At 48.5% G+C, this 24,206-nt stretch overlaps 2 protein-coding genes across 10 annotated transcripts; one reads left to right on the top strand and one right to left on the bottom strand.

The window, feature by feature from the left end:
* Positions 1 to 265: 265 nt before the first annotated feature.
* On the bottom strand, positions 266 to 14,579 carry ZNF142 (zinc finger protein 142). 7 transcript variants are annotated; one of them, XM_079968199.1, is made up of 10 exons: positions 14,445 to 14,579; positions 13,670 to 13,757; positions 11,640 to 11,950; positions 9,430 to 10,143; positions 8,632 to 8,871; positions 7,269 to 8,081; positions 6,186 to 6,363; positions 2,831 to 6,062; positions 1,976 to 2,081; positions 266 to 1,005 (listed from the first exon to the last, which is right to left on the bottom strand). In XM_079968199.1, exons 3-10 carry the CDS (start codon positions 11,899 to 11,901, stop codon positions 518 to 520), a joined length of 6,033 nt encoding a protein of 2,010 aa, XP_079824325.1. In that variant the 5' UTR covers positions 11,902 to 11,950; positions 13,670 to 13,757; positions 14,445 to 14,579; the 3' UTR covers positions 266 to 517. The 7 variants fall into 7 exon arrangements, with proteins under 7 accessions (XP_079824325.1, XP_079824324.1, XP_079824329.1 ...); XM_079968198.1 differs by having other exon boundaries at positions 13,674 to 13,757; XM_079968203.1 differs by lacking the exon at positions 14,445 to 14,579 and adding an exon at positions 14,354 to 14,409.
* BCS1L (BCS1 homolog, ubiquinol-cytochrome c reductase complex chaperone) lies at positions 14,544 to 24,072 on the top strand. 3 transcript variants are annotated; one of them, XM_079969124.1, is made up of 8 exons: positions 14,544 to 14,651; positions 17,123 to 17,499; positions 17,647 to 17,786; positions 18,654 to 18,848; positions 19,563 to 19,626; positions 19,830 to 19,999; positions 21,598 to 21,715; positions 23,640 to 24,072. In XM_079969124.1, exons 2-8 carry the CDS (start codon positions 17,180 to 17,182, stop codon positions 23,890 to 23,892), a joined length of 1,260 nt encoding a protein of 419 aa, XP_079825250.1. In that variant the 5' UTR covers positions 14,544 to 14,651; positions 17,123 to 17,179; the 3' UTR covers positions 23,893 to 24,072. The 3 variants fall into 3 exon arrangements, with proteins under 3 accessions (XP_079825250.1, XP_079825249.1, XP_079825248.1); XM_079969123.1 differs by lacking the exon at positions 14,544 to 14,651 and adding an exon at positions 14,864 to 14,951; XM_079969122.1 differs by lacking the exon at positions 14,544 to 14,651 and having other exon boundaries at positions 16,770 to 17,499.
* The last annotated feature ends 134 nt before the right edge of the window (positions 24,073 to 24,206 follow it).

The following is a 24,206-nucleotide window of genomic DNA, read 5'->3' as shown; positions in this document are numbered from 1 at the left end:
TAGCACAAAAATGTACTTTGTGCATCACAAAGCTCTGTCCTGAGGTGCTTGGATGCAACTTTCAGCAGGGAAGACCATTTCCCAATAGTGCAGACTTATTAGAAAACATGGGACCTTATGAGTAACTATTCTCGTACCAAGACCCTTCTTCAGAAGCCAGGCTCAATCCTCCCTCCCAACTTCTATAAAGTATTGTTTCTCCCAGCACTCACCCTTCACCTTGACTGCCCTATTGGGCAAAGCAAAGAATTCAACACCATCAAAATTGCAAAGAAAGCTGGAGATCCCTTTTATACAGTCACATATTTTACATCCCATGTACAGATATGACTATAAAACATACACAATGGCATACGCCTGACCTAGAGAGGCCAGTGTTTGCCCTAGCAGGCTTGAAACAGCTTGGATGGGCACATTGTGTGCTTCCAGGCTGAGGGCTTCCACCCACTTCCAGTTCATGGAAACCACAGCAAAGTGTCGTCTCAATGTGCAAAGTCCATTTCCCCCCAGCTTTGACTTAGCCATGCGGTGACACCTGGGCCTCGATCACCTCTGGGTGCTTGGAGGGGGGGATCTCCAGCTGAGCATCATGCAGGTGGACAGGAAGTGTACTAGGGTCCTTGCCCACCCCTTTGCTGAGATCCCCCTCTGTCCCGCCCTGCTCAGGGTGGTGCCTCTGCAGATGCTTGATCACTTGGAACTTCTGCTTGGCTTTGTAGCTGCAGTAGCGGCAGAAGAAAGGGTGCTCGTTGGTGTGCGTGAGATAGTGATGCCGCAAGCCGGCTGCCCACCGGAAACCCCGGTAGCAGACGTTGCAGACATACGGCTTTTCCTCGCTGTGCTTCTTCAGGTGCGTCTTGAGGAGGAAGCGAGTCTTAAAGGCCTTCCCACACTGCTCACAGATGAAAGAGCGGGCCTCGCGGTGGCGCGTCTCCTTGTGGATGCGCAGGGCATCGGCACGGTTGGTGCAGTACTCGCACTCGTCACACTGATATGGCTTGATCCCTGTGTAGAAAGCACAGAGCAACACACTGGAAGCAGGTGAGAGATGCCAGACCATCAAAACCAAGCCACAGCCCATGTATCTTCCACCTCAACAGTGCTCAACATTGCCGCTCATCCATGTTCTGCAGGAAGGTGCATGCCCTGGCGAAAGGAGTGTCCCCAAATCTCCACCCAGTACTGCAGCCTCATATGTTGGCTGTGAACTATGGCTACAAAAATACCCCAAATTCTAATGAAAACACTTTCAGCAACCCAAATGCTACCAGGCAGAAATGCTCTCAAATGGAAATAAGCGGTTGTATCAGACTCAGAGCAGACCTATTAAATCAATGGACATGGCTAACTTAAGCCTGTTGATTTCAATGGGTATGCTCTAAGCACGGCCCAAGTTTCATCAGTGTGGCATTCAGTGCATTATTAACCAGAAGGATTGGAGATGGAACAATGAAAGCAAGAGTGCCATTCAGCCTGCAAGGGTCCAACAATTGCTCCCAGGCACAGGCATGAAAGTGGTAAGGGCTAAACTTGTTAGCATGTAAGGCATGCCTGCGGTGAGATACGTATTTCAAAAATTGATGCGTACCAACACTTCCAAAAGCTACAGTCAGTTCTTTACTCTGATATCCCCACCCAAAATAGATGCACTGGTGGACCAGCATCATCTCACAAGGGACAATATTCTGTCTAGTTCTTCATAGAACAGACTGCTGCCACATTTCTTCAAGAATCTACAGATCACCATGCCTACTCTCATAAGTCCAATTGTGATGAAAGAAATCTCTATCAAATCTGGACCATGCCAACTGTTTGTCTCTGCATACAGCTTTTGGAAGGCTACAAGAGGCTCTGCTCTTCACATCATGTGAACAAAACACATGGCCCTGCAAGGCTTTATCCCCCAAGAGGGACAGAGGATGCCCTTTCTAGCTCCTGAGTTCCCAAGACCTCCATATTCTAGTGAAGCACTTGCCTGTATGCTTTGTCATGTGGTACTTCAGTTGATTCACCCACTTGCACTTGTAGCCACATTCCGGGCAAAGGTACTTCCTCTCCTCCTTGTGTATGCGCATGTGATACTGGGCAGAGAGAGGGAGACAAATGGGAGGGGGGTCACACATGTGGGACACCAACCTCACAAGTGGTTTAATCCAGTTACTTGATTGGAACATTATTATATGAACCCAGGAAGACTAAACAGTGAGGCAAATGTTTTACAGGTACCCTGGGCTCCTTTGGGAGGAAGGGCAGGATATAAACTGAATAAAGAAAAAAATAATTCACCCAGTGGATCAGTGGTCCTAGCAGGCAACCTGGATGATAGACCTCTTGCATGAGGACAGAGAGGGAATACTACGGACAGTAAGGCACTGAAAAGTCACAATAACAAAGGCCAGACTTAACACACTGCATCTGAGGTACTCCTTAGTTTTGTGTTTTGTTTTTGTTTTTCATTTCCACCTTTCAAAATGCATGCAGGAGAGGGGCAAGACTGGCTGAAGCATAAGAGAGAGTTGTAAGATTTCAAGAGAGGAGGAAGAGACCAGAATCACAGACTGGAAGCAGCCAGTCTAGCTGGGCTGGAAAAACCCCCAGATAGCAACAGATGTTTCATATGGTCTGTCACTGAAAGGCGATCTTACTGGATAGGTTTTGTCTCCACTGGTGGCAATTAAATCTTATAACAGGAAGTTAAAACCAGAACAAATGAAGCTAAAGTTAAGTCCCTCCGAGAGGGAAAACAGGTAGGTACATATTGGGCAGGGAGTGGACAAATCAGGCAAGGCAAGCATTCTTAACCATCATCCTGAGCATGGACGGCTCTCACCTTGAGGCGCGAAGGATCAGCGCAGGCGTACTGGCACAGGTGGCACTTGTAAGGCTTCTCCCCGGTGTGGATGCGGATGTGCCACGTGATCTTCTGCTTGTTCTTGGTGGCGTACTCGCAGTCGGAGCACTTGTAGATACGGGTGCCACCGTGGCCCTTCACGTGGTGGTCCAGGACCAGCTGGTGGCAGCAGCCGAAGTCGCAGAAGGAGCACCTGAGCGGCCTCTCGCTGGCTGCGGGGGGCTCATGGGCCTCCAAGTAGTGGCTCACCAGCTGCTGCCGCTCCTTGGCCGCGTAGCTGCAGATGTCGCAGCGGTGGCTGAAGTGCAGCTTCTTGTGCTCCTCCAGCTCCTCGCGGGTGGCCAGCGTGGCCTTGCAGGTGGGGCACTCCAGGTGCGGGTGCTGCTTCTGGACATGGCACTTGAGGGTGGCCTCGCTGTGGCAGACGAAGGCGCAGCGAGGGCAGGCGTAGGAGACCTTCTCCTCGTGCTGGCGCAGGGCATGCTGCTTGAGGGCCGTCTCCGAGCTGAAGCGGGCTTGGCAGTGGGCGCAGGCAAAGTTCAGCTCCCCCTGGTGGCAGCTGTTGACGTGGCGGGTGATGTCGTTCTGGATGTAGCCGCTGTAGTCGCAGAGCGGGCAGAAGTGGGTGGGCTTCTTCTCGTGGACCCGCAGGCGGTGGATGCGCAGCTTGGAGTTGGTGCCGAAAGTCTGGCCGCAGGTGGGGCAGGCAATGCGGCCCACGCCCGTGTGCAAGGACTGGTGCGCATCCAGCCGGTAGCGCCGGGTGGTGCTGAACTCGCAGTAAGGGCACTTGTGGGGCTTCTCGCCCTCGTGCTTGATGCGCACGTGCTGGCGCAGGCAGCGCACCTGCTTACAGGTGAAGTCGCACTGGCGGCAGGTCAGCTGCGGCCGGTTGCTGTAGTACTTGCGGTGGAGTTTGCGGTGCAGTCGGAGAGCTGCCGCAGCCTTGGAAGTGAAGGGGCACAGCGTGCAGCGGAACTCACCCAGCTTCAGGCAGCCGCGCTTCTTGTGGGTCTTCAGGGCACGCTCCTGGTGGCACGTGAAGGGGCAGGAGGGGCAGGAGAAGTGCCGCTTCTTGTGTGTGGCCACAGGGCGGGGAGAGCTTGCTCCCACTGGCTCATTGGCCCGACCCATCTCCTTACAGATGATTTGTCCATTTGCTTGCTGATCTCCGCCCTCTGAGTCCGCCGTGCGCTTGGTTCTTTCTAGCAGCCGGGTGGGATGAGCTTCAACGTGCCCCTCCAACTGGTGGATCTTAACGGCCCTCTTGGAACGGAATGGCTTAGAGCACAACGGGCAGCAGAACTGCTCTGAGCCACGGCAGCCGTCCTCTACGTGGGAGCGGATGGTGGACACCCGCGAACAGGCAAAAGAACAGGCTTTGCAGTGGAACTTGCTCTGCTCCACATAGTATTTCTCCAAGGGATAGCTAGCTGTGTCAGCGGTAGCTCCTGGCAACTGTTCTTCTACCATGGTTTCAGGGAAATCCTGAGATGGCTTCTCTTGCAAGCTGATGGCCAAGGGCTGTGTGTTGGGAAGGACAGCGGCTGTAGACTCAGCATTCACAGGCCTCGGTTCTGCATCCCAGGAAGCCTTTTGAAGCTTGCTCACCTCCTCGTCCGGGGCTCCTGTCCCATTCTTCTTAGCCTCCGCTATTTCTAGGCTCTTGCCATTGGGCTGTACTGCAGCAGGCTGGTCTAAGCAGGCTGCTTTCCCGACAGTCTTCTTCACAAGGGCCGGACATTTCTTAAGGAGGTGAGTATTCAGGCCTCTCTGCTGCTTGAAAATGGCCCCGCACTCCTGGCACACCAAGGGGCATTTCCTGCCCTGACAGCCAGCTTTGCAGTGCACCAGCATTGATTTCTCCTTCCTGGTGATGTAAGAGCATTTTTCGCACTTGAAGACGCGGCTCTCGGACTGAACCACCAACATCTGCACCCTGCCTTCCAGGACCAGGGTTTCCGCTTGCTCCTTGTCCTGCCTCCTTAGAGCTTTCAGCACAGATTCTGAATCGGAGCCTTCTTCAGAGGGAGGAAGCATATCTTCTGGGGCAAGGAGAGTCTCGTGGCCAGTAACAGGTCGAAGAGAATCTTGCTTTGACCCCTTTGGCCAAGCTTCCTGTATACTGGGTTCTTTGCACCCCAATCCCTGCTCAGGGCTGGGTGGTGCCTGCTGAAGTTCAGAGTCCCGCCCATCACCCTTTCTGTCCCCCAGATCCTGCTGAGCATCTTTTTTGTTCTCTTCAACAGTCCTTGACCCAGCACCTTTCTCCAGCTCCATCTCTCTATCCTCATGGACCTCTGCCTCCTCCTCAAATTCAGGGATGTCGTCAAGAGCAGATTCGCTGTCCTCCAGGAGGAGGGAGTCCTTGGAACCTAATGCTTCATAGGCCGATTCCACCTCCTTACAATTCTGGGCCACCCCACTGTCTGGCATTGCTGCGGGCATCTCCTCAACCAGCTGCTCTGGATCAGAGCTGCACAGGGTCTCCAGATGCAGTGTGCAAGTCGGAAGGGGCTTCCCAATACTGCCCGATTCCCCTGAGCCCTTTGGAAAGGCTTTGGTTGAGAGTTCCTCTGAAGGGGCTGCATCTGTCTTACTATGGTCTTGCTCTCCCACCACTTCCTCTCTCCCAGTCTCAGCATTGCCTTCACTCCCAAAGAGAGACATGATGAAAGTCTCCTGGGGGCCATCCTCCTCCTGGACCTCTGAAATAAGGGCCTTGGTTTTGTCATGCCTCCTGGGGAGGGAGGGGCTGGGCTCAGCATGGAGGGTCATGGCCAGGTTGTAACTGAGCAGCACCTCTGTCGAGGTGACCTCCAGCTCCTTGCTGGCATAGTTCTCCTGCCAGCCCTTGTCACCGGGCACATAGCCGTGGACCTTGCGCTTGTGGAAGAAAAGGCTGGTATTGCTGAAGGTGCGGTAAGGGCAAAGGGCACAACGGAACTCCCTCTGCTTGGTGTGCTTGCAGTTCTCGTGGTTGAGCAGGGCTTGCTTGTATTTGGTCTGGTAGCTGCAGTACTGACACTGGAAGATGGGAGACTGGTAGTTCTGGGAGTGTTTCGCCTGCATGTGCTTCTGCAGCTCATACTTGCGCTTGCAAGCAAAGCCACACACCTCGCAGATCAAGGACTTGCCCTGGTGGCGCAGCTTGTGGCTGCTCAGCTGGTCGGCCCGGTGGCAGCGGTAGGAACACTGGTTACACTGATACCTGGTTGCACACAAAACAAGAGTGGGTCAAGACCGTGGAAGGAGAAAAGCCTCAGCTCTGCATACGGATTACTTCCTGATACAGGAAACAAGCCAGGGGAAGGGGAAGGGGGTCTCTCAGTACCTCAGATCTCCCGTGTGCTTCCGCATGTGAACATTCAGGTAGTGCTTCCACTTTGTCACATAGCCACACTCGGTGCACATGTAGTTCTTGTCATCAGAGTGGGTCAGCATATGCTTGGAAAGGTAGCTCACGTCTCGGCAAGTGAAGTCGCACAGCTGGCATTTGTGAGGCTTCTCTCCTAAAGTCACAGAGCAAACTGGAAGCTGTAGATTGACAGTCCTGCCTGCAGTGCCCCTTGAGAGCAGCAGATTTTCAATTTAAAATGAGGCCCTACTTTGCCCTGCCCCACAAAAAAACCCAAAATAAATGGTAGCGCTTCCTTCCCACAGCATATTGCTTTACTGTCACTGCATATGGATGCCGCCCAGGTTTTAACCATGTGTGGCACTGCCCTCAAGTAAGCGTTAACAAGCAACAAGCATGCCTTCCCACAGTGCAAGTGTAGAGGTGAGTGGCAATGATCCCATTGGCTAAGCAGCAATCCCTGCCTCTTTCTCACTCCAAAGCGGGGAGGAAAGCTAGGGCTGCTTGGCCGCTGCATCACCATGGCACTGCAAGTGCCTTCGCCATGCAGGGCCACAAACTGGAAAGTCCTTCTCCGCGTTTCTGCCCTTTGCTTGGCAGACCTTCCTGATCTGGAGGGGCTTGCTGGGAGGTTGGGGGGGGCAGGTAAATGCAACAGTGCTCTAAGCGCCTTCATCTAGCTGCATCCAAGGCTGCTAGCTGGGAAAAGGAAAGGCTGGTGGGAAATGGCAACTAAAATAGGGAATGGGCTGCCAAAAATTGCAAACTCCAACAAAAGTCTAGTCAGGGAATCTAACTTTCTACTGAAGACTGTTGAACTCTATAACCAGAACTGAAATTCTGTTATCAGACTAAAGTTCAGAAATCTGGCAAATATGCCTAAATTTTACTAAAGAATCTCAGTCCCTTTCCAGTACAGAATCTAGGTCTTTCAACAAGAGGTGTGGGGCAGAACCTGGCCCCAGAAGGCCAGGATTTTGTACAGGAAGAACAAGTCTAACCTAAGCTGACACGTTCCAGAGCTTCCCTAGGAGTCTCCATGCAGGGAAGCAAACTTGCCTGTGTGGAGCAGCATGTGGCGGATGAGGACCCTCTTGTGTGCCGTGGCGAAGTTGCACTCGGTGCACTTGTGGATCTTCTCACTGGCGTGCATCTTGCCCACGTGGTCGTGGAATTCCACAGAGTTGAATGTGGCAAAGGGGCAGAAGCTGCACTGGAGCTGCTCGCTCCCCGGGTGGCCTTGCTTCTTATGCTTGCGGAAGACGTGCTTGTTGGAGCAGATGAAGTCGCACTGCTGGCAGTGGAAGGCGTAGTGCGTCTTGCGATGCGCTTCCATGACCTCCGCGGTGGGGAAGAGCAGGGAGCAGGCATAGTACTTGCACTCCACCGCTTTGATGTAGTGCGCCTCCCTGACATGCCGCAGGAAGTCCTTGCGGTCCTCGGTGCAGTAGCTGCAGTCGGCCTGGAAGCAGCTCAGCTGCTTGGGCTCTGCCTTGTGGGTCTTCAGGTGCTCCTTGAGGGCATGGCTAAGCTTGAACGTCTCCTTGCACACAGGACAGGAGTAGACGTCCGAGTAGAAGTTGGAGATGTCCTCATGCATGCTGGCCATGTGCCTGTTGAGGGCATTCTTCTCTACAGAGCTGTAGTGGCACAGCGGGCAGCGGTGGGCCTTCTCCCCGTTCTCACGCATCATATGGATCTTCAGCTTGCTCTTGCTGGTGAAGAACTTCTGGCAGTTTGGGCACTGCAGCCTGGGGTCAGGGAAGTGGAGGTGAAGGTGTTCCACCAGGTGAGTCCGCTTCTTGAAGCAACGCTTGCACTCCGGACACATGTGGGTCTTGAACAGGTATTTGGAGTCCTCAACCGCACCTTCTGCAATGAGAGAAGCATGCCTTAAGTGCAGAGGAATGAATAAAAAGGCCTTTGGTCATACTCCAGAAGTCTATTTTGCCTGCCTCTCATCTCTAGCAATAACAGTTGCTCCGAACTGCAATCTCTTCCCATGTTCTCTCTACCCTACAATAAAAAATTATTGCAATGGCCTATAACAATAGAGGGTTTTTTTTACAGATATAAAATTTATCTAAAAACCCCACCCTATGCTTAAGAGCTTCTAGTAGCTCAGGAGATTTAGGGATAATTGGGAATCAGTTAGCACCCACTGGAGAATAGCCATTGCATTCAATGCTCCACCCCATTCCAAAGAAAAGAAAGCATCACAAATAGATTTCCAAGCAGAAGTGGGAACTAATGTGTGAAGTAGTTTGCCTCCGAACTCAAGAAAGAAAACAACCAGTTCAGGCAGGGAGACCCTCTTCAAATATAGGGCATGCTGTAATATGCCAGTGCATTTGCTGTTTGGCAAAGCTTTTCTAAGAAATGCCAGAAACTGTACTGCTCGCAAATTAATGCAAGTCTCTACCTTTGATCAGCTGAGCCTTTGTTCTTTTAGAAGATGCTTTCTTCTCAAAGCTCTCCTTCTCCACCACCACCACCTCCTCCTCCTGAAATTCATCCCCTGTGTCTTCCTTGGGTCCTGAGTCCTCAGGAGGCACATGACTGCTACCAACATGTGCCCCCAGGCCAGGCTCCATTTCAGTCACATCCCAACCACTCTGAACTTCCAAGCAATTCTCAGCCTTGCTTAGTGGTTCTTCCCTTCCTTGGAAAGAAAATGAAATATAAACCAGGGACTCCATTTTTTTATAGAGAAAAGGCTTGAGATGAGCAAATGATAACATGCAAATAAATGCATATTGAGAACCAGGCAAAGGGAAGTAGAACAGGAACTAGAAAAGAGGGTTAAAATTAAGACACATAAAAAGTGGAAGTAAGACCTTCATGGTTTGACAGAGAGGAGGATTAAACTTTGGGCATTTTCAAAGGGAGAGCTGCTCTCAGCTACTGCATTCCCCCAACTTTCCCACCATTTCAAATCCCTTTCCCTGCCATGGTTCACCATTCAGAATCTACCACCATCTTTTCATGCTATAATTTTCCACATCCACAAACAATGTCATTCCACAAAGCCAGCTGACTAATGGAGCTTCACCCCTTTACCTCTGCCTATGGCATTGTCTCTAAGTGAAGTGGAAGCTGTCACAAAAGTGAGTTAAAAGACCCCTAGGATCCAGTGGGGTTTTTAAGAAGTAGGTGGCTGGCATCGCTCCCAAGCATTCCCCCTTCTGCCCACCCTAGTCTCTACCTCAGCCCCAAGTACCTGATGTTAGAAGCAGGTGATGGGTGAGCCGCTTCCCCACTATGGCAGTGAAGCTGTGCTCAGTGCTCTCAGCGACTGCTCCCGTCTCCAGCGCTGCCTCCACATCCTGCTGTGTGGCCTCCTGCAGATGGCTGTGTCGGTGCTGCCCAAACTGCTTGGTGTTGCCGCTGATGAAGTCACAGTGCCTACAGTGAAACGGGAAGTGGCTTCTGCGGTGAAGGTCCATGTCCTCTCGGCTTCGGAATAAGAGCGAGCAGCCACGGTAGGTGCAGGTGACTGGGCACACCTGGTGGACGTGCCGCAGGTGCCCCCGGAGTTGCTTGCGATCCTCCGAGCTGAAATGACAGCCTTCTTCAAAGCACACTTGGGGACCCGTAGGTTTTTGGTGGTCCCTGAAATGCTCCTTCAGCTCAGTGGGCAAGGCAAACTCCACCTGACAAACAGGGCACAAGAGGGGATCGGTACAGAATTCAGGGTCCTGCCTGCTTCTATCCAGCAAGCCCTGCGCTTGTGCCTCATAGACTGTCGACTGCTCTCCAGAGACAGCCAGGCTCTGGCTTGTAAGGCCCAGTGGTAGCTCTTGGAGCTGAGGGATGCTTGCAAGTTGTCCTCTGGGAAGCTCAATGCACTGATGCTGGGAAAGCAGGCCAGGGTCAGAGAAGCTCTGCCCACACCGTTCGCAGAAATAGAGCTCCACAACTTTAACCAAGACCTCTGTAAGGAGATATTTAAAAAAAACAGCTGAAAATAAGGTAGAAAAAAATCCACACACACCTACCTCATGCCTCAGTTCAAATCTCGTCCAAGGCAAAAATTACTAAAAACTGTGTCAGCTTACAGGCAAGGATTCTCCAAAGCTCTGTCACAGCCATCAGCATATAGGTGGAGAGTCACCTATAAGAACTGTTATCAGAACACAGGATTCAATTCAAATGGGTTGGAGCGGGGGGCGGGGACTCTCCATTCTTCAGGTGTTTAGAACCACACCCAAACATTTTCACAGGAAAAGATCACCAGTTTGATTTGAAGGAGGGCAATGGTAGGACCACTGCTTAATTTTCAAACGTGTCCCTTACTATCCTGTCTCAGTGTGTACCACCTATATGAATCTTGCCTCTCAAATTCCTTTGCAAGATCACTGATGCCAATCACTCCCTTGTAAGCTTCCAAATCTTTAACACCTAAGCCCCCTTCCCGCATGCCACCACCTAAACATCCCTGTAAGTGGTGTCTTCTCCTTCATTAAACATCCTACCCTACTTTGCTGTAAATATGGTACCCTGCAAATCCTATGCTCTTGATGTCCTCCAAGGCACCGCACTGCACTCTCCCATCTCCCATATTCTATACCCCTCATGCTCCTCAGCACTGTTAAAAGAGACGGGGGCAGAGGATGATGTTGAGGCACACAGTATCAGCCCCTTTGCCCTAATAAAGACATTAGCTTCTTAGTCCTAAAGATAGTTCAGTCATTTGTACTGAGTATGGCAGAGGCACTGCAGGCAAAACTGTAGACCTCAAAGAACATAGTAAGGCCTCTGGTCCTTATATTCCATGGCATTAGTCCAATATTTATCACCATGACATTGAACGGTAGCTCCCATAAGCAGCCTTATGAAGGTGCAGCAAACAGATCCACAGTAAGCTTCATGCCTATTGCAAGCTCAGCAATATCCCATCAGATACAGTGAAAATAAATCCCTGCCTCCTCCTATTAGGCAAATACACCTTGCACCTTTTCCATCTCAGCTGCTCACAGTACCTCAAGCAAATCTAGCCACAGTCATAGCTTATCTTGGTGATTTGCTGGACAATTGATAATAACAAGGACCCAGGAACCCCAATCAGAACACAATCTCCATTCTCTCCAATTCCTAGAGCAGATAACAGAATGTGGCAGATATCCCTTCTCCCAGATAACAGATGTACAAACTTTACCTTCATTTTTCTTGCATTTATTTGCTGCTGACTACTTAAAATGTATCAAAGCAACTTACAATTGCAGAATACAGTATCAGGTGCAGAAAAGCCAGACTACTCTTTCACAGGTCTCTTGGCCTTTTGTACCAGACCTAAGATCCTAAGGCTTCTTTCTGATGTTCCTTTAGAATACAAATGCTACATGACAGAAACCACTCACACTAAAAGATGACAGTGACAAAGTGGTTCATTCTTACATGGTTATGAAGACCCATCAGGGCACAACATACCTGTAGTGCTGCCAGGATTGCTGAGGGACATGCTGCTAGTCACGGCTTCTACAAATATTTCAACACCAGCAGTTTCTGTTCCTACCACAGAAGCCTCTGTTAAAAGCAAGCTTTGTCCCACCACTAAGTTCTCACTGGAGATGCTATGGTTGTTCTCATTTCCTGCATCTGTTGAGCCGGGTAGCAAGAGCTCCTGGCATAGTGCGTTCATCTTGTCTCCTCCCACAGGTTCCGTTGTAACTGCTCCCGTGCTCATTGTCATTCACTCCTCAGTGTAGCCTTGCACCATGACATAAAGTGGAGTACAGCTCCTGTTAAAAACATAGCAAGAAAATGGTACCATTGCTTTCCTGAAGAGAAGCAACCAAGGATTAAGTTTTTCAAATTAAATGAGTATGGGGTGGTTTTGTAATGCCCAATATTAACTGTTAGCTTTGTTAGTATTAGGCAGCTATTGGAGTTGGCAACTATGTCTGCTTAAGCAGAAAGCTCAACAGGACAGTATTTGGTTCAGGATGGGAAAATTCAGGACATTCACAGATTTACTTTCCTGGAGAAGAGAAGCACAGAGGAAAGATGAAAGTTTATGCAGCTATGTCAGTGGTTTTTACAATCAAGTCTGGAATAGACTAAAACCAACTGTATGGAGGCTTAAGGCAAACTGCTGAAGAATTTAAAGCTGAAAACACTTTGATAGTCTTTATCACTGCATCTAGGCTGTCAAAACATAATGGGGCTTGCTCTACCATTAGATAAGATAGCAATTTATTGGGTTATTTGCAGCCTACCCTCACAGCCTGAAGAGGTTTTGCCAGTCTACTTCCACTGGCCAGCACAGTCTACTGTCTTCTATTAGCTCAGTTAAAAGCATCTCCATTACTGCAAAACATATTACATCCCAGAACCAATATGCAGAATGTTCTGCTTTAGCAACACAGCAGAGCCCAACACTACAATCCTGCAGACTTCTTCCTGTACTAGATTATATATATAATACCAAGCTGTTCTTTTTCACTCTAGCTGGTAAAGGTATGTTAATTCTTCCTGTGTAAAGCCCAGTACTTTAATCTATAGGAACACTCTCTCCAGATTTCTTTCTTCAAATCTTGGAGTCTAAACACCTTGATAATAGTTTCATATACAGCTGAACTCCACTGCATTCATTCCAGATAAACCTGGCTCAGAGATGGGCAGTTGTAACTGGATGAAAAGCTAATTTCCAGGATTAGACTCACACTGGGACATACATTTTGGGGGTTTGAATTTGCTTCCTGTAAGAACAGCACACAGAACTGCCTACTGGCACACAGTAAAACTCACAAATATGTTACCTAATCATTTTGGCATGCATCTTCAGATAATCATGCCCAAGACTGTTTAGAGGAAAGATTCCAGACCAAATTAACATAAGTAACAGCGTGCTAGATATGCAAGTGCCATGTATGCTTGATGATATAGTTATTTCTATGATTAACAAAACTTCCAGAAAAAATGAAGGGCACTGCCCATTTAGAATTAAAAGTCCTGTCAGCTTCTGCCAAACTTTCGCCCACTGTTGTTCCCCTGTAAACGGTATTTAGAAACATGATATCCCTGAACCTAGAGGCAGAATATAGCCATCACACCTAGAAGCCACTAATAGCCTTATTGTCTGTGAATTTGTCTAGCTCCCTTTTTAAAGTAACACAAGCTACTGGCTCCCACTACATATTGTGGCAGTGAGTTTCATACCTTAATTACACACTGTATAAAGAAGTCCTTCCTTCTATATATCCTGAATCTCCTATCCTTCAGCTCTGTTAGATGACCCCAAGCTCCAATATTAGGAGAGAAGGAGAAAAACATGGTTCTGTTTGCCTTCTCTACACCATGCATCGTTTTATACACATCTTACCATATCCCCTCTCCTGCATGTTTTTGGATAGCAGCTGGCAAGTGATCCCAACTAGCTGGGGTAAAGCAGCCCTGTAGGAATCTAGCCACCTGACTGGGTGGTGAAGCAGGCTTTAAAACAATGAGGCTGAACTTACACACCCGGTTTCCTCTCCTCCTCCTGGTGGGCTTCTTCTGCAGCCGTTCAGGCTCCCAGTGCCAGGCGTGGGCCATCTTTACTGCTCTCTGAAGTGCAAGGAAAGAGAAAGAGAGAGAGAAATACGGATATTTTAAGGGAAAGGATGAACGAGGATGCCTGAGGCAGAATGGCCAGTAACCAACTCCAGGGCTCAGCTTAGCCCTGTGGGGGCCCCTTCCTTTTCAGGCCATGACCCGCCCGCCCCAACCCCATTACAAAGCACACATACAACAGCATTAGGGGGCCAATGAGTCTCTGGGAGCACCTTTTGCCTTCCTTGCACCCCTGTGAGACATAGCTGTCGACGTTTTTCTTTTTTTAAGGGAAATTCCCTTATTCCGAATAGGATTCCTCGCAAGAAAAGGGAAAAGTTGACAGCTATGCCGTGAGAGTCTTGGAGGGCCCACCCAAGTCAACTCACCACCGGGCACCTCCTTCCCTTTCCCTCTTTGGTTTGCTTGTCCACCGCCTTCCTAGGCCGACGAGGAGCCCCACAGCCCCATTCCACTTAAAACAAAACAAAAGCTTTTCCTTTCACTTCTCTCCCCCCCCCCCAGGAAGAACGAGACTCATCCCCCCTCCCCGCTTTGTGCCGCCCAGAGCCCGCTCCCACCCCGCAACTCTATGGTAACTGCTGACTGACGTTCCGGGACCAGAGGCGGCACCATAAAGGGAAGCTTTCAAGAGCGACTTCCAGGGGTTGCCGTAACCGCTTTAAAGGGATTAATCTTCACCTCGCAAGTCCAGAACCCAGGCAGGCAGGCAAATGGTTGGGTTGGCGTGACCGCGAAGGAAAAAATATAGACACGTAACGCTCCCTCAGGGACCATAGAGTGCCGGAAAACGCGTCCGCTCTGCTGTCACATATAAGCACAGGAAATGCCGACTTCGGTCCAACTTCCGCCTTCTGAAGCTGGGGGTTATCGTAGAGATAGAAAAAGGTGAGAGTTGCACACTACCCTTATCGTAATTTCTGATTTAGGATCGAATTCTTGTTCCTAAGGCAAGATAGAGGATTCACCCCGAAGATGTCAAAACGACTGTCATTATGCATTTGTAGAGAATCATCATCAAAGGATATTTATGCTAATATACATTTATAAGTTTATACATTTACAGTATAAGTTTAATGCAACTCTTTTCATATCTCTATATCTAGGGGGACGATAGAGTAGAGAAAAGAATTGTTTCCGGTCAAAGAACCATAGAGAAAAGCAAGGCAAGAGAGGCGCTACCCGGAGGTGAGGTCTTTAATGCGTGGAGAGCGTGTTCCACTCTGCGGGTGTTGTTCCTTTATGCCGGGCGTGTGGAAGGGGGCACGAAGGAAAGGACCTTCTTGATGCTATGGGGGCGATTAAGTGCTGCAAGAGAAAAGGGCGGCGGGTTCAGACGATTCTCCTTTCGAGACAGGAAATTGAGCCTGAGACCCTGCATCATTTCAGGCGGGAGTCAGTTCCATTGGACTCAATGGGACTTAACCCCATAGAGAGGTTTCCTCCTCAGCATCGCACCCCTTTTAAAAGTGTGGAGAAAAGTATTATAAATTTTCCTATCTCTGGTCGTGGTAGGCAGATGTTTCCAGAGCAGCAACCAACATTTGGGCTGTGGCTGACTTTCCAAAAAACACACACACACAAGTAATGAAATTTTTCAGAGAGCATCAGTTCAGTTTCTACTTTCCACAAATGCTATTGGGAATAAACAGCAAGCTCCACAGAGCAGACAAAATGCTAACTCAAACAGAAGAAATTCAAAGTGAATATGAGCTGCAAAACATGATTGATTTACTATTCGGCCCTCATGTATTTGGCGGAGTAACTAGTTGCCGAGTTATGTTTCTCTAGCTTTCTGGGCCACACAACAAGCTACTTTTGAGTGACCTTTCAAAATTTGATTGTGGTGGCATGGGGACGGGGTCTGCTCAAGAAATCAAAAACTTCATTGGGCATGCCTAAGCATTTGAGCTAGAAAAGGGCAGTCCAAATTGAGCAACTTCCCTATGATAAAGAGCTACAATGGTAGGGGTGGGGGTGGGGACGTTAGTTCAGGAAAAAACAGGTAAAGGGGAACATGTTATATAAAATTATGCATGATGTGGAGAAAGCAGATAGAATTCCTGGTTAAGAAGACTCCTTCCCCATTCAGTTCAATTCAAAGTATAAAGTGTTTATTGTGTTTAAGATAAGCATAAACACCCTAGCTACATAAACTTTTAAGAGATGCTGGTACATCACGAACTATTCTACTATACAGTCAAATCTTGGTTCCCAAACACCTCCGTTACCATATGCTTTGGCTTCCAAATGCTGAAAACCTGAAAGTAAATGTTTCGGTTTTCGAACTTTTTTTGGAACCCAAACGTCTGACACAGCTTCCACTTGAGTGCAAGAAGCTCTTGCAACCAATCGGAAGCCACACCTTGGTTATTGAACATTTCAGAAGTTGAACGGTCTTCCAGAATGGATTATGTTCGACAACCAAGGTTTAACTAATTAGAAGTAAAACTTTACCATACTAGCTCCGTCTCCGCCACTTCCCACACTGTGGAATGAAAACATACACCGTCATGTAACATAAAACAATCCCATGACTGCAAGCACGGAGCAAGAATCCTAACGAGCTCAGCATGCTATAGGGACCACACAGCATGTAACCTTCAGCTTCTCTGCTGGTACCTTGCACTGGGCAAAACCTCTTCTCAGTGAATACCTCATACTCCTGCCAATGCTGCTGCAGCCTTGGCTTTATACCTATCTCTGCACATACACACATTAGAGAAAGAGAAGATGAATGAGTGACGCTCCAGGCATTTAGCCTTCGACTATTTTAAGCCACCCAGTGAAGCCGGTGTGCTAACTTAACAGCATGGGGAATGGGCTGCTTAAGACACGGCCCAAGCACAGAGTGCAATTTCACCAATTTTTCCAGATTACGCCGACAAAAGCAAGCTAGGGAATATCCAGTTTTCTTTACACAAGCCAAAATGGCGGCAGCCTTGCTTTGCAATCTTTCAAACTACTATAGAGAGGGAAGCTGAATTTGTGAGTATGTATGCATAATTACTTGTATTCTGGTTTTCCAGTGGGGAGGGATCTGCCAGGGTATTTATTTTGCTAAAATAAGGTAGCATGGAAGAGGCTAAAGCAAGTGTGGTGAGACTTTGGCTCTCCAGATGTTGCTGAACTCCAACTCTCATCAGCCCCGGCAAGCATAGCCAATGGCCAGGGAAGGAGTTGTAGTTCAGCAACATCTGGAGGGTCAAAGCTCCTCACACCCAGGTTAAAGAGAATTTGTCAATAAAGCTTGTCTTCTGGAAGAAGTAATTAGATGACCAATATACTTGCCACCCATATCATCATAATTAATTTGTTGTTGTTTTCTCTTCCTCTCCATGTGTTGTTGTGGTGTTTAGAAGAAATGCTGCTAGGAATGGCTCTTTAGCACTGGAGTTATTTCCCCACCCACAACAATGCCCTTTTCTGACTTTGTCTCGGCCCTGAAGGACAATCCATACTTCGGAGCAGGCTTTGGCCTGGTGGGTGTAGGTACAGCCTTGGCCCTGGCCCGTAAAGGGGCACAGCTTGGCTTGGTGGCTTTCAGGCGGCATTGTATGATCACCCTAGAGGTGCCAAGCAAGGACAAGAGTTACCACTGGCTGCTGAGCTGGATCTCTCACCATGCAAAGCACACCCAGCACCTGAGCGTGGAGACCTCATACCTGCAGCATGAGAGTGGCCGTATCAGTACCAAGTTTGACTTTATCCCCAGCCCTGGGAACCATTTCATTTGGTAAGTGAGGCCATGGAACGTCTTTGGGATGGGCAGAAGTATTGCAAGGCTAATAAGGAAGTGGTGGTCATGAATATTGCACGCTTGCTCATCCAGTTGTCTCCCCAACACCAGTTCCTGTTCACATGTTCCCTGCTCTGCTTCCAGGTATAAAAGGAAGTGGATCCGCATTGAACGGAACCGGGAGAAACAAATGATTGACCTGCATACGGGCACCCCCTGGGAATCTGTCACCTTCACAGCAATCGGTAGCAACCGAGAAGTTTTCTTCAACATCCTGCAGGAAGGTACAATAGCTCTCCTTGGTTGTAGTGGTGCCTGCTGGCAAGGGTGGATAATACATTTAATGATGATGTTGGCACTAGGGATGAATAGATCAGTCTATTTCTGGGCCCAGGTTTGTTTTACATGTGTTCTTTAGTAAGTCCATTCCATCCTGTTTCTGCATTAATCTGCAATTTTAAAAAAACAAATATGCAAAAAATCATGTTTAAATACATACCTAAATATATTTTTATGAAGTAGCTATGATTGTAGCTCATTGTATGGATTTTTAAATGTATTTTATTCCAAATTATGCATTTTGCATGCCTTTGGGCATTTTTTGAACTGAAAACTGTATTTCAAAATTTAGAGAAGGCCAAAGTCTGATGGCTAGTTATGTTCTGTTCTGCACCTGATTCCAGGAGGTACAAATTATATCACTCTGCATCAGAGTTCACAGAACTCCAGTTCCTTAAGTACCCCTACCGAGAGCTGGGGCTATCCTCCAAATAGACACATTCTCTTAGGTGATGCTTCCTTGCTTCTTTGTTATATTTAGCAGACAGGCGATTTCCCTCTACCTCCTTCCCATCTGTATCCAGATGTTAGAAGAGTTTGGATTTGATATCCCGCTTTATCACTACCCGAAGGAGTCTCAAAGCGGCTAACATTCTCCTTTCCCTTCCTCCTCCACAACAAACACTCTGTGAGGTGACTGGGGCTGAGAGACTTCAAAGAAGTATGACTGGCCCAAGGTCACCCAGCAGCTGCATGTGGAGGAGTAGAGACATGAACCCGGTTCCCCAGGTTACGAGACTCTTAACCACTACACCACACTGGCTCTCTAACCAGTTAGCTCCCTTTCCTCAGCTTTGTTCCTTTCTCTGCAGCCAAAGAATTGGCTTTGAGGCAGCAAGAAGGAAAGACAGTGATGTACACAGCCATGGGGGCTGAATGGCGGCCATTTGGTTTCCCACGACGTCGGCGTCCGCTCACCTCTGTAGTGCTTGAGAAAGGAGTGTCTGAGAGAATTGTGCAGGATGTGAAAGAGTTCACTGGTAACCCCAAGTGGTACATTGATCGAGGTGAGTTTACTTTTCAGGGAGTGACATTCAGATACCCTCACAACCTGAGCTTTTCCTTTATGAGCTAAATTAAGGCAGGTGGGATGCCACTTACGGAGCCAGCATATCCCATTATTTAGCCCAGATTATCATTCTCAATGCCCTCTGCTATTGCGCACAAAGGCATCTCTGCTGCCTTCTGCATCCCTGTCATTTCCAAACTGTCTGCGCCTTCTTCCTGCTTTGGACTCCCAACTGTGATGATGCCTCTCTCTTCTTATGAGTGCAGCGGGAAGCCTCTTCGTACCTCATTGCAGTCTCTACAACAGCCCCTGCATAGTCCCAATCCTTGAGAATTAGGAACTATCCCTTACTTTCTACGAAAGAGACTGTCCTGGCTAGTCTCTGCACAGCCAAGTACTGATAAACCAAACGTTCACTAAGTTTCTGGCATTTGCCACAATATTTTGTATCAACTGTTTGCCAAGTTGGTTAAAGTAGTGCTTTTGTTCAGGGTGCCCTAAACCTTTAGGGTGGCAGGAAATTGGGTACTCTGTCAGAGCCCTGTGCAATATATTTCTTTATCAGCAGCTGGAATTGGCCACTATGGAGTGAGCTCAAGGAATCATCGATCAGCTCATTCTTATTCTCGGGTGTGATGATGGTAGCTCAGATTTCATAAGAAGTTGGAATAGGCTGAGTTTTCTGCCTTTTGACTAGCCTCTTTGTCTGTAGGAATCCCCTATCGGAGAGGATACCTGCTGTACGGGCCCCCAGGTTGTGGAAAGAGCAGTTTCATGTGAGTACCATGTCCTCAGCTTTCCTTCCCCCCCAAAACCCCCCTTTTCTCAAAGTTGTTGACCATGGATACAGTCTCTGAGGGTACCTCCCTGGGCACCTTGTGTAGCTCCTGGTCAGGAATCACTCCCTACAGCTTACACCTTTGCACAAGGTGTTGTCATAATTTTCTTCAGTGGAAACATTGTCCTTTGTCTATCACAGCACAGCCCTTGCTGGAGAACTTCAGTACAGCATCTGTCTCCTGAGCCTGAGTGACCGCAGCCTCTCTGACGATCGTCTTAACCACCTCCTGAGCGTAGCTCCTCAACAGAGCATCATCCTCCTGGAGGACGTGGACGCTGCTTTCATCAGCCGGGATCTTGCTGCCGAAAGTGAGTGACAGGCAGATGGTGCCTCCCCACTCTTTTGTTCCAGGCTGCCCTTTTCTGCTGCCTCTGACTGAGCTGGGACCAAGCGTTCATCACCCCTGTGTTGTAACTCTGTGGAGGCATCCTGATTAAGTGCTGCACCGCAGCAACTTTCCCAAGCTAATTGATTATTCAGAGTGGGGGGAATGAGAGCTGAATAGTAGCTCCTTCCTCCAAGCTGCACTTTGCAATGGGATTCGGGTTGGTGACCTGGTGCTGACAAAGAGGGGTCAATGACTCAGGACACCAATGTCTTTTGGAAAATGTCTTCCCTTACAAACCTACCCAGACCCTTCGATTTTTTATCCTCCTACTAATGCCCACTATGAGGGAGGTCTGGAGTGTGGTGAAAAGGAAGAGGGTGTTCCAGTCAGGGCTCCCCCCTTGTGGAATGCTCTTCACAGTGGGGTCCTCCTGGGGCCATCATTAAAATTCTTTTGGCACCAGGTAAAAACTTAACTCGGGACGCGGGTGGCGCTGTGGGTAAAACTTCAGTGCCTAGGACTTGCTGATCGTAAGGTTGGCGGTTCGAATCCCCGCGGTGGAATGAGCTCCCATCGTTCGGTCCCAGCTCCTACCCACCTAGCAGTTCGAAAGCACCCCTAAGTGCAAGTAGATAAATAGGTACCACTTTATAGTGGGAAGGTAAACGGCGTTTCCGTGTGCGGCACTGGTGCTGGCTCGCCAGTGCAGCTTCGTCACACTGGCCACGTGACCTGGAAGTGTCTTTGGACGGCGCCGGCTCCCGGCCTATAGAGTGAGATGAGCGCGCAACCCTAGAGTCGGTCACGACTGGCCTGTACGGGCAGGGGTACCTTTACCTTTAAAAACTTAACTCAGGTATTTGACAGATGGTGATGATTTGCTGGATGATATGCTTTGTTGCCAAGTTTCCCCCCCTGCTGCTTTACTGTGTCTGTTCTCTGGATTTTTGTACAGTTTCTTTTTAATTGCAACGTATTGCTCTCTTTTCTTATTGAGTGTTGTTGTTTTTTTTTGCTTTATGTCTTTAAAACTTTGTGAGTTACTTCGATACTTTTTATGTAGCAAGCTACCAATAGATTGAATAAATATAATGATAAATAGTTATCTGCAGGCTTTAATGTGACACCTATTCCAAATCAGTTATCCATATACAAAGAGAGACTTGAAACAAGACAGGCGCTTCGGGACAGGTTTACATCTTTTGCATTGTGGAAGAGATTCGCCAGCAGAGATCCTAGAGGCACTTCTTTTTGCCAGCCTTCTTTTGACATAGGATCCTGACTGTTTATTGTCCTGCTTTCTATCGACTTGCATTTTGCCAACAGGTGGCATGATTTTCTCTGACCCCTTCATGTATCTATTTGGACAGCAGTGTGTCAGGAACATTTCGCAAACCACTGCACATCAGGCAGGGAGCATAAAGCTGGTACTACTGTAACATAAGACCACAACAGTGGGATTGTTGCCCTTCCCCTGGAAGGCTATAAACCTAGAAAGAATTTGGGCAGCCCTTGGTCGCAACTGTACCTATAGTGTCTCCCTCTGAGCTGTCTCTGTGCCGCTGTGTTTCCCTCCAGACCCCAGCGCATACCAAGGCATGGGACGCCTGACTTTCAGTGGCCTTCTCAACGCATTGGATGGTGTGGCTTCCTCCGAAGCAAGGATCGTATTCATGACCACCAATTATGTGGACAGGTCAGAAGCACTGCACAGAAAATGGGGGCAGATAGAGAGGTTGTTAGCTGCAGAAGATAACCTTTTGCTTGGGAATGATCATTTAATGGCACCCAAGGAAGGTAGTGGCTGATAAGCTGGAGTCTACAGTGGTTTAGGATTCTACATTCCTCTAGCAGCTAAATCAAAACTGTTGTAACAGAAGTAGGAAGGGGAAAGGGGGAGGGGAAGGAGACGATGTAGCAACAACTGACAGTCCCATAGAGAATTTCCTTCATCACCTTCCCCTTACAACATGAAGTCCCACACTGGTGACGCATTGAAACCACCAGCCGGCATGTGGTGAGGACACTAACACCATGATAACCTCGCCCAACCCATTCCACTCAACCCTCTCACATTCGGTGCCAAAGCATGCCACGAGGAGAAGTTAGGTATCCCCTGAGGCAGGTTTTTGAATCCCTCGGTAGCCCAAACGCAGACAGGAGCAGGACTGTTGTTTTGCCAGGGAAACAGCTACACACACACACACACACACACAGGAAGGACCAGTATTCCAGCAAATCAGCCTACTTCACCGCTCAGTGGCTGGGAGGAAGCCTGCAAATGGAGTCCCTTTGGTGGTAGGCCACTTCAATCCAAAGGGTTCACTTCCCTTGGTGGGACCAAGGATTCCTCAAGTAACACAGTGCCTAAGATGTCTCCATTGGTGTTTTTGAGCTGAAGACAAGCTAGGGGTGGAGGAGAGTTTTGTTTTGTCTGCATTTTCAAGCAAGCTAGCCAAATTTGTATCTCCCAAACGAATTCACAATTATCCTTCAGCTTCCCCACTCCTCCAAATTTTGCAATACAGTCCTTGGTTCCAAAAATGCATTAAGATTATTTTTTTAGGAGGAAATGCATTTAGAGATGCATACCCTGTGATAAATACTATTTAAATATGCATTTATAATAAATTGCATTTTTAAATACGAATTTTTGTATGGATTTTTTAAATTAAAAAAATACAGATTTTAAAGTGGAAAAGCAACAGAGCAGACTTAACACCTGTAACACTTTGGACATGGACCCCAAATAAACTGATCTGTCCATCCCTAGCTCACACAAGGCAACTCCATGAGCTTCCTTGTAACTCAGTCAAGAAGAAGATTGCAGTGAGTAACAGAGGAGGGCAGTTTGGAAGTGCTGTCTTTATGAGGCAAAGTCTGCCTTTCTGGGGACCAGCTGGTAACTATAAAAAGCTGGTAAGTATAAAAAGGAGGAAGGCAGCAGGAATGAAGACACACTTCCTGTTCCAGAAGATGATACTATAGGAGAAGACGGAAGAGAATCTTATCTTGGGGCTCTTGTAGTCTCCAAGACCTGTGACACATCCTCTCCCACAAGCACAGGACTCTGCCAGCCATGTAAGCCTGGTGCTGAAGGAGTCATGTGCAGGGTAGAAGAGCAAATGCTCAGCAGACAGGGTCAGCCAGTTAAAACTGGCTGGTAAGGCTTTGGGTAACGCTGGGGTCATGCTTGCTAGGGAATGGTCTGGGGTATATATACATATGGACTTCTGCCTCCTTTGGTCATGCTGGTTTGCAGCATTTAACACAGAAGCTGAAGATCTGGTTCTGTCCTTGTTTACTGTTCCTGGTTCCATGCAGGCTCCTCTGAGATTGTAGGAGGGGATGGGTAACTTGGCAGGTATGGAGAAAGAGGAGCATGATGGGTGAGTGCAGCAAGACGTGGGTGTAGTTAAATTACAAGGCACTGTTACTTTATATTCTTTTAGAGAGTAGCTCAAAAAATAAAGGGGAGAGCAGATTCCCCTAGCCCTGTATCTTCTTGGGGTTGGAGAGAGAACAAGGAGATGATACCCCAAGTGAGAGGAGCATAGAGAACCATATTTCCCACCTGAGCATTTGCTGAGCCTCATTTGTCTTCTCCTCTTTCCCTGCAGGCTCGATCCAGCACTAGTTCGGCCCGGCCGGGTGGACCTGAAGCAGTACGTGGGGTACTGCTCAGAGTGGCAGCTCGGGCGCATGTTCCAGAGGTTCTACCCAGACCAGCCAGCAGCTGCGGCTGAGGAGTTTGCCAAACAGGCCGTGTCTGCCTCTGATCGGATCAGTGCCGCACAAGTCCAAGGCCACTTCATGCTATACAAGGCGGATCCGGACGCAGCCCTTAAGAATGTGCAAGCTCTTATATCCTGACGTTGAACAAACCCTGAGACCGCTTTGCATATGGCTTCCCCAGGAAAAGGGTTGTTTGCATGCATGGATTTGTTTAGGCGGGATGAGATAATCATGAGGATGATGCCATCCACATGTCCACCTCAGTGAGGCCACCTTTTTGTAAAGAAAATAAAGAGCAACCCAACATAACTCCTACAATGCAACTCTTGAAAATGAATAAATGTGAAGCTCAGGTGTTGTGGAACTTATGTCCTCCAGATGGCAAATGTTAACATCTGAGGAGAGGCCCAAAAGGTGTCATAACTAGCCGGAGGGGACAGACACACACAAAC

The sequence above is a fragment of the Podarcis cretensis genome, assembly GCF_951804945.1.
Source record: "Podarcis cretensis genome assembly, chromosome: 1".
Lineage (NCBI taxonomy): Eukaryota > Metazoa > Chordata > Lepidosauria > Squamata > Lacertidae > Podarcis > Podarcis cretensis.
Note: the sequence above shows the minus strand (reverse complement) of the source record. Positions and strands in the feature narration are given on the sequence as shown.

Coding starts and splice junctions, on each gene's coding strand:
- ZNF142 (XM_079968199.1), bottom strand. CDS start 11,901: ATGACAATGAGCACGGGAGCAGTTACAACGGAACCTGTGGGAGGAGAC. Junction 8,082..8,631: donor AAAGGCTCAGCTGATCAAAG/GTAGAGACTTGC, acceptor CTCTCATTGCAG/AAGGTGCGGTTGAGGACTCC. Junction 6,063..6,185: donor AAGCACACGGGAGATCTGAG/GTACTGAGAGAC, acceptor GTGTGCAACCAG/GTATCAGTGTAACCAGTGTT.
- BCS1L (XM_079969124.1), top strand. CDS start 17,180: ATGCCCTTTTCTGACTTTGTCTCGGCCCTGAAGGACAATCCATACTTC. Junction 17,500..17,646: donor CCTGGGAACCATTTCATTTG/GTAAGTGAGGCC, acceptor CTCTGCTTCCAG/GTATAAAAGGAAGTGGATCC. Junction 18,849..19,562: donor CAAGTGGTACATTGATCGAG/GTGAGTTTACTT, acceptor CTTTGTCTGTAG/GAATCCCCTATCGGAGAGGA.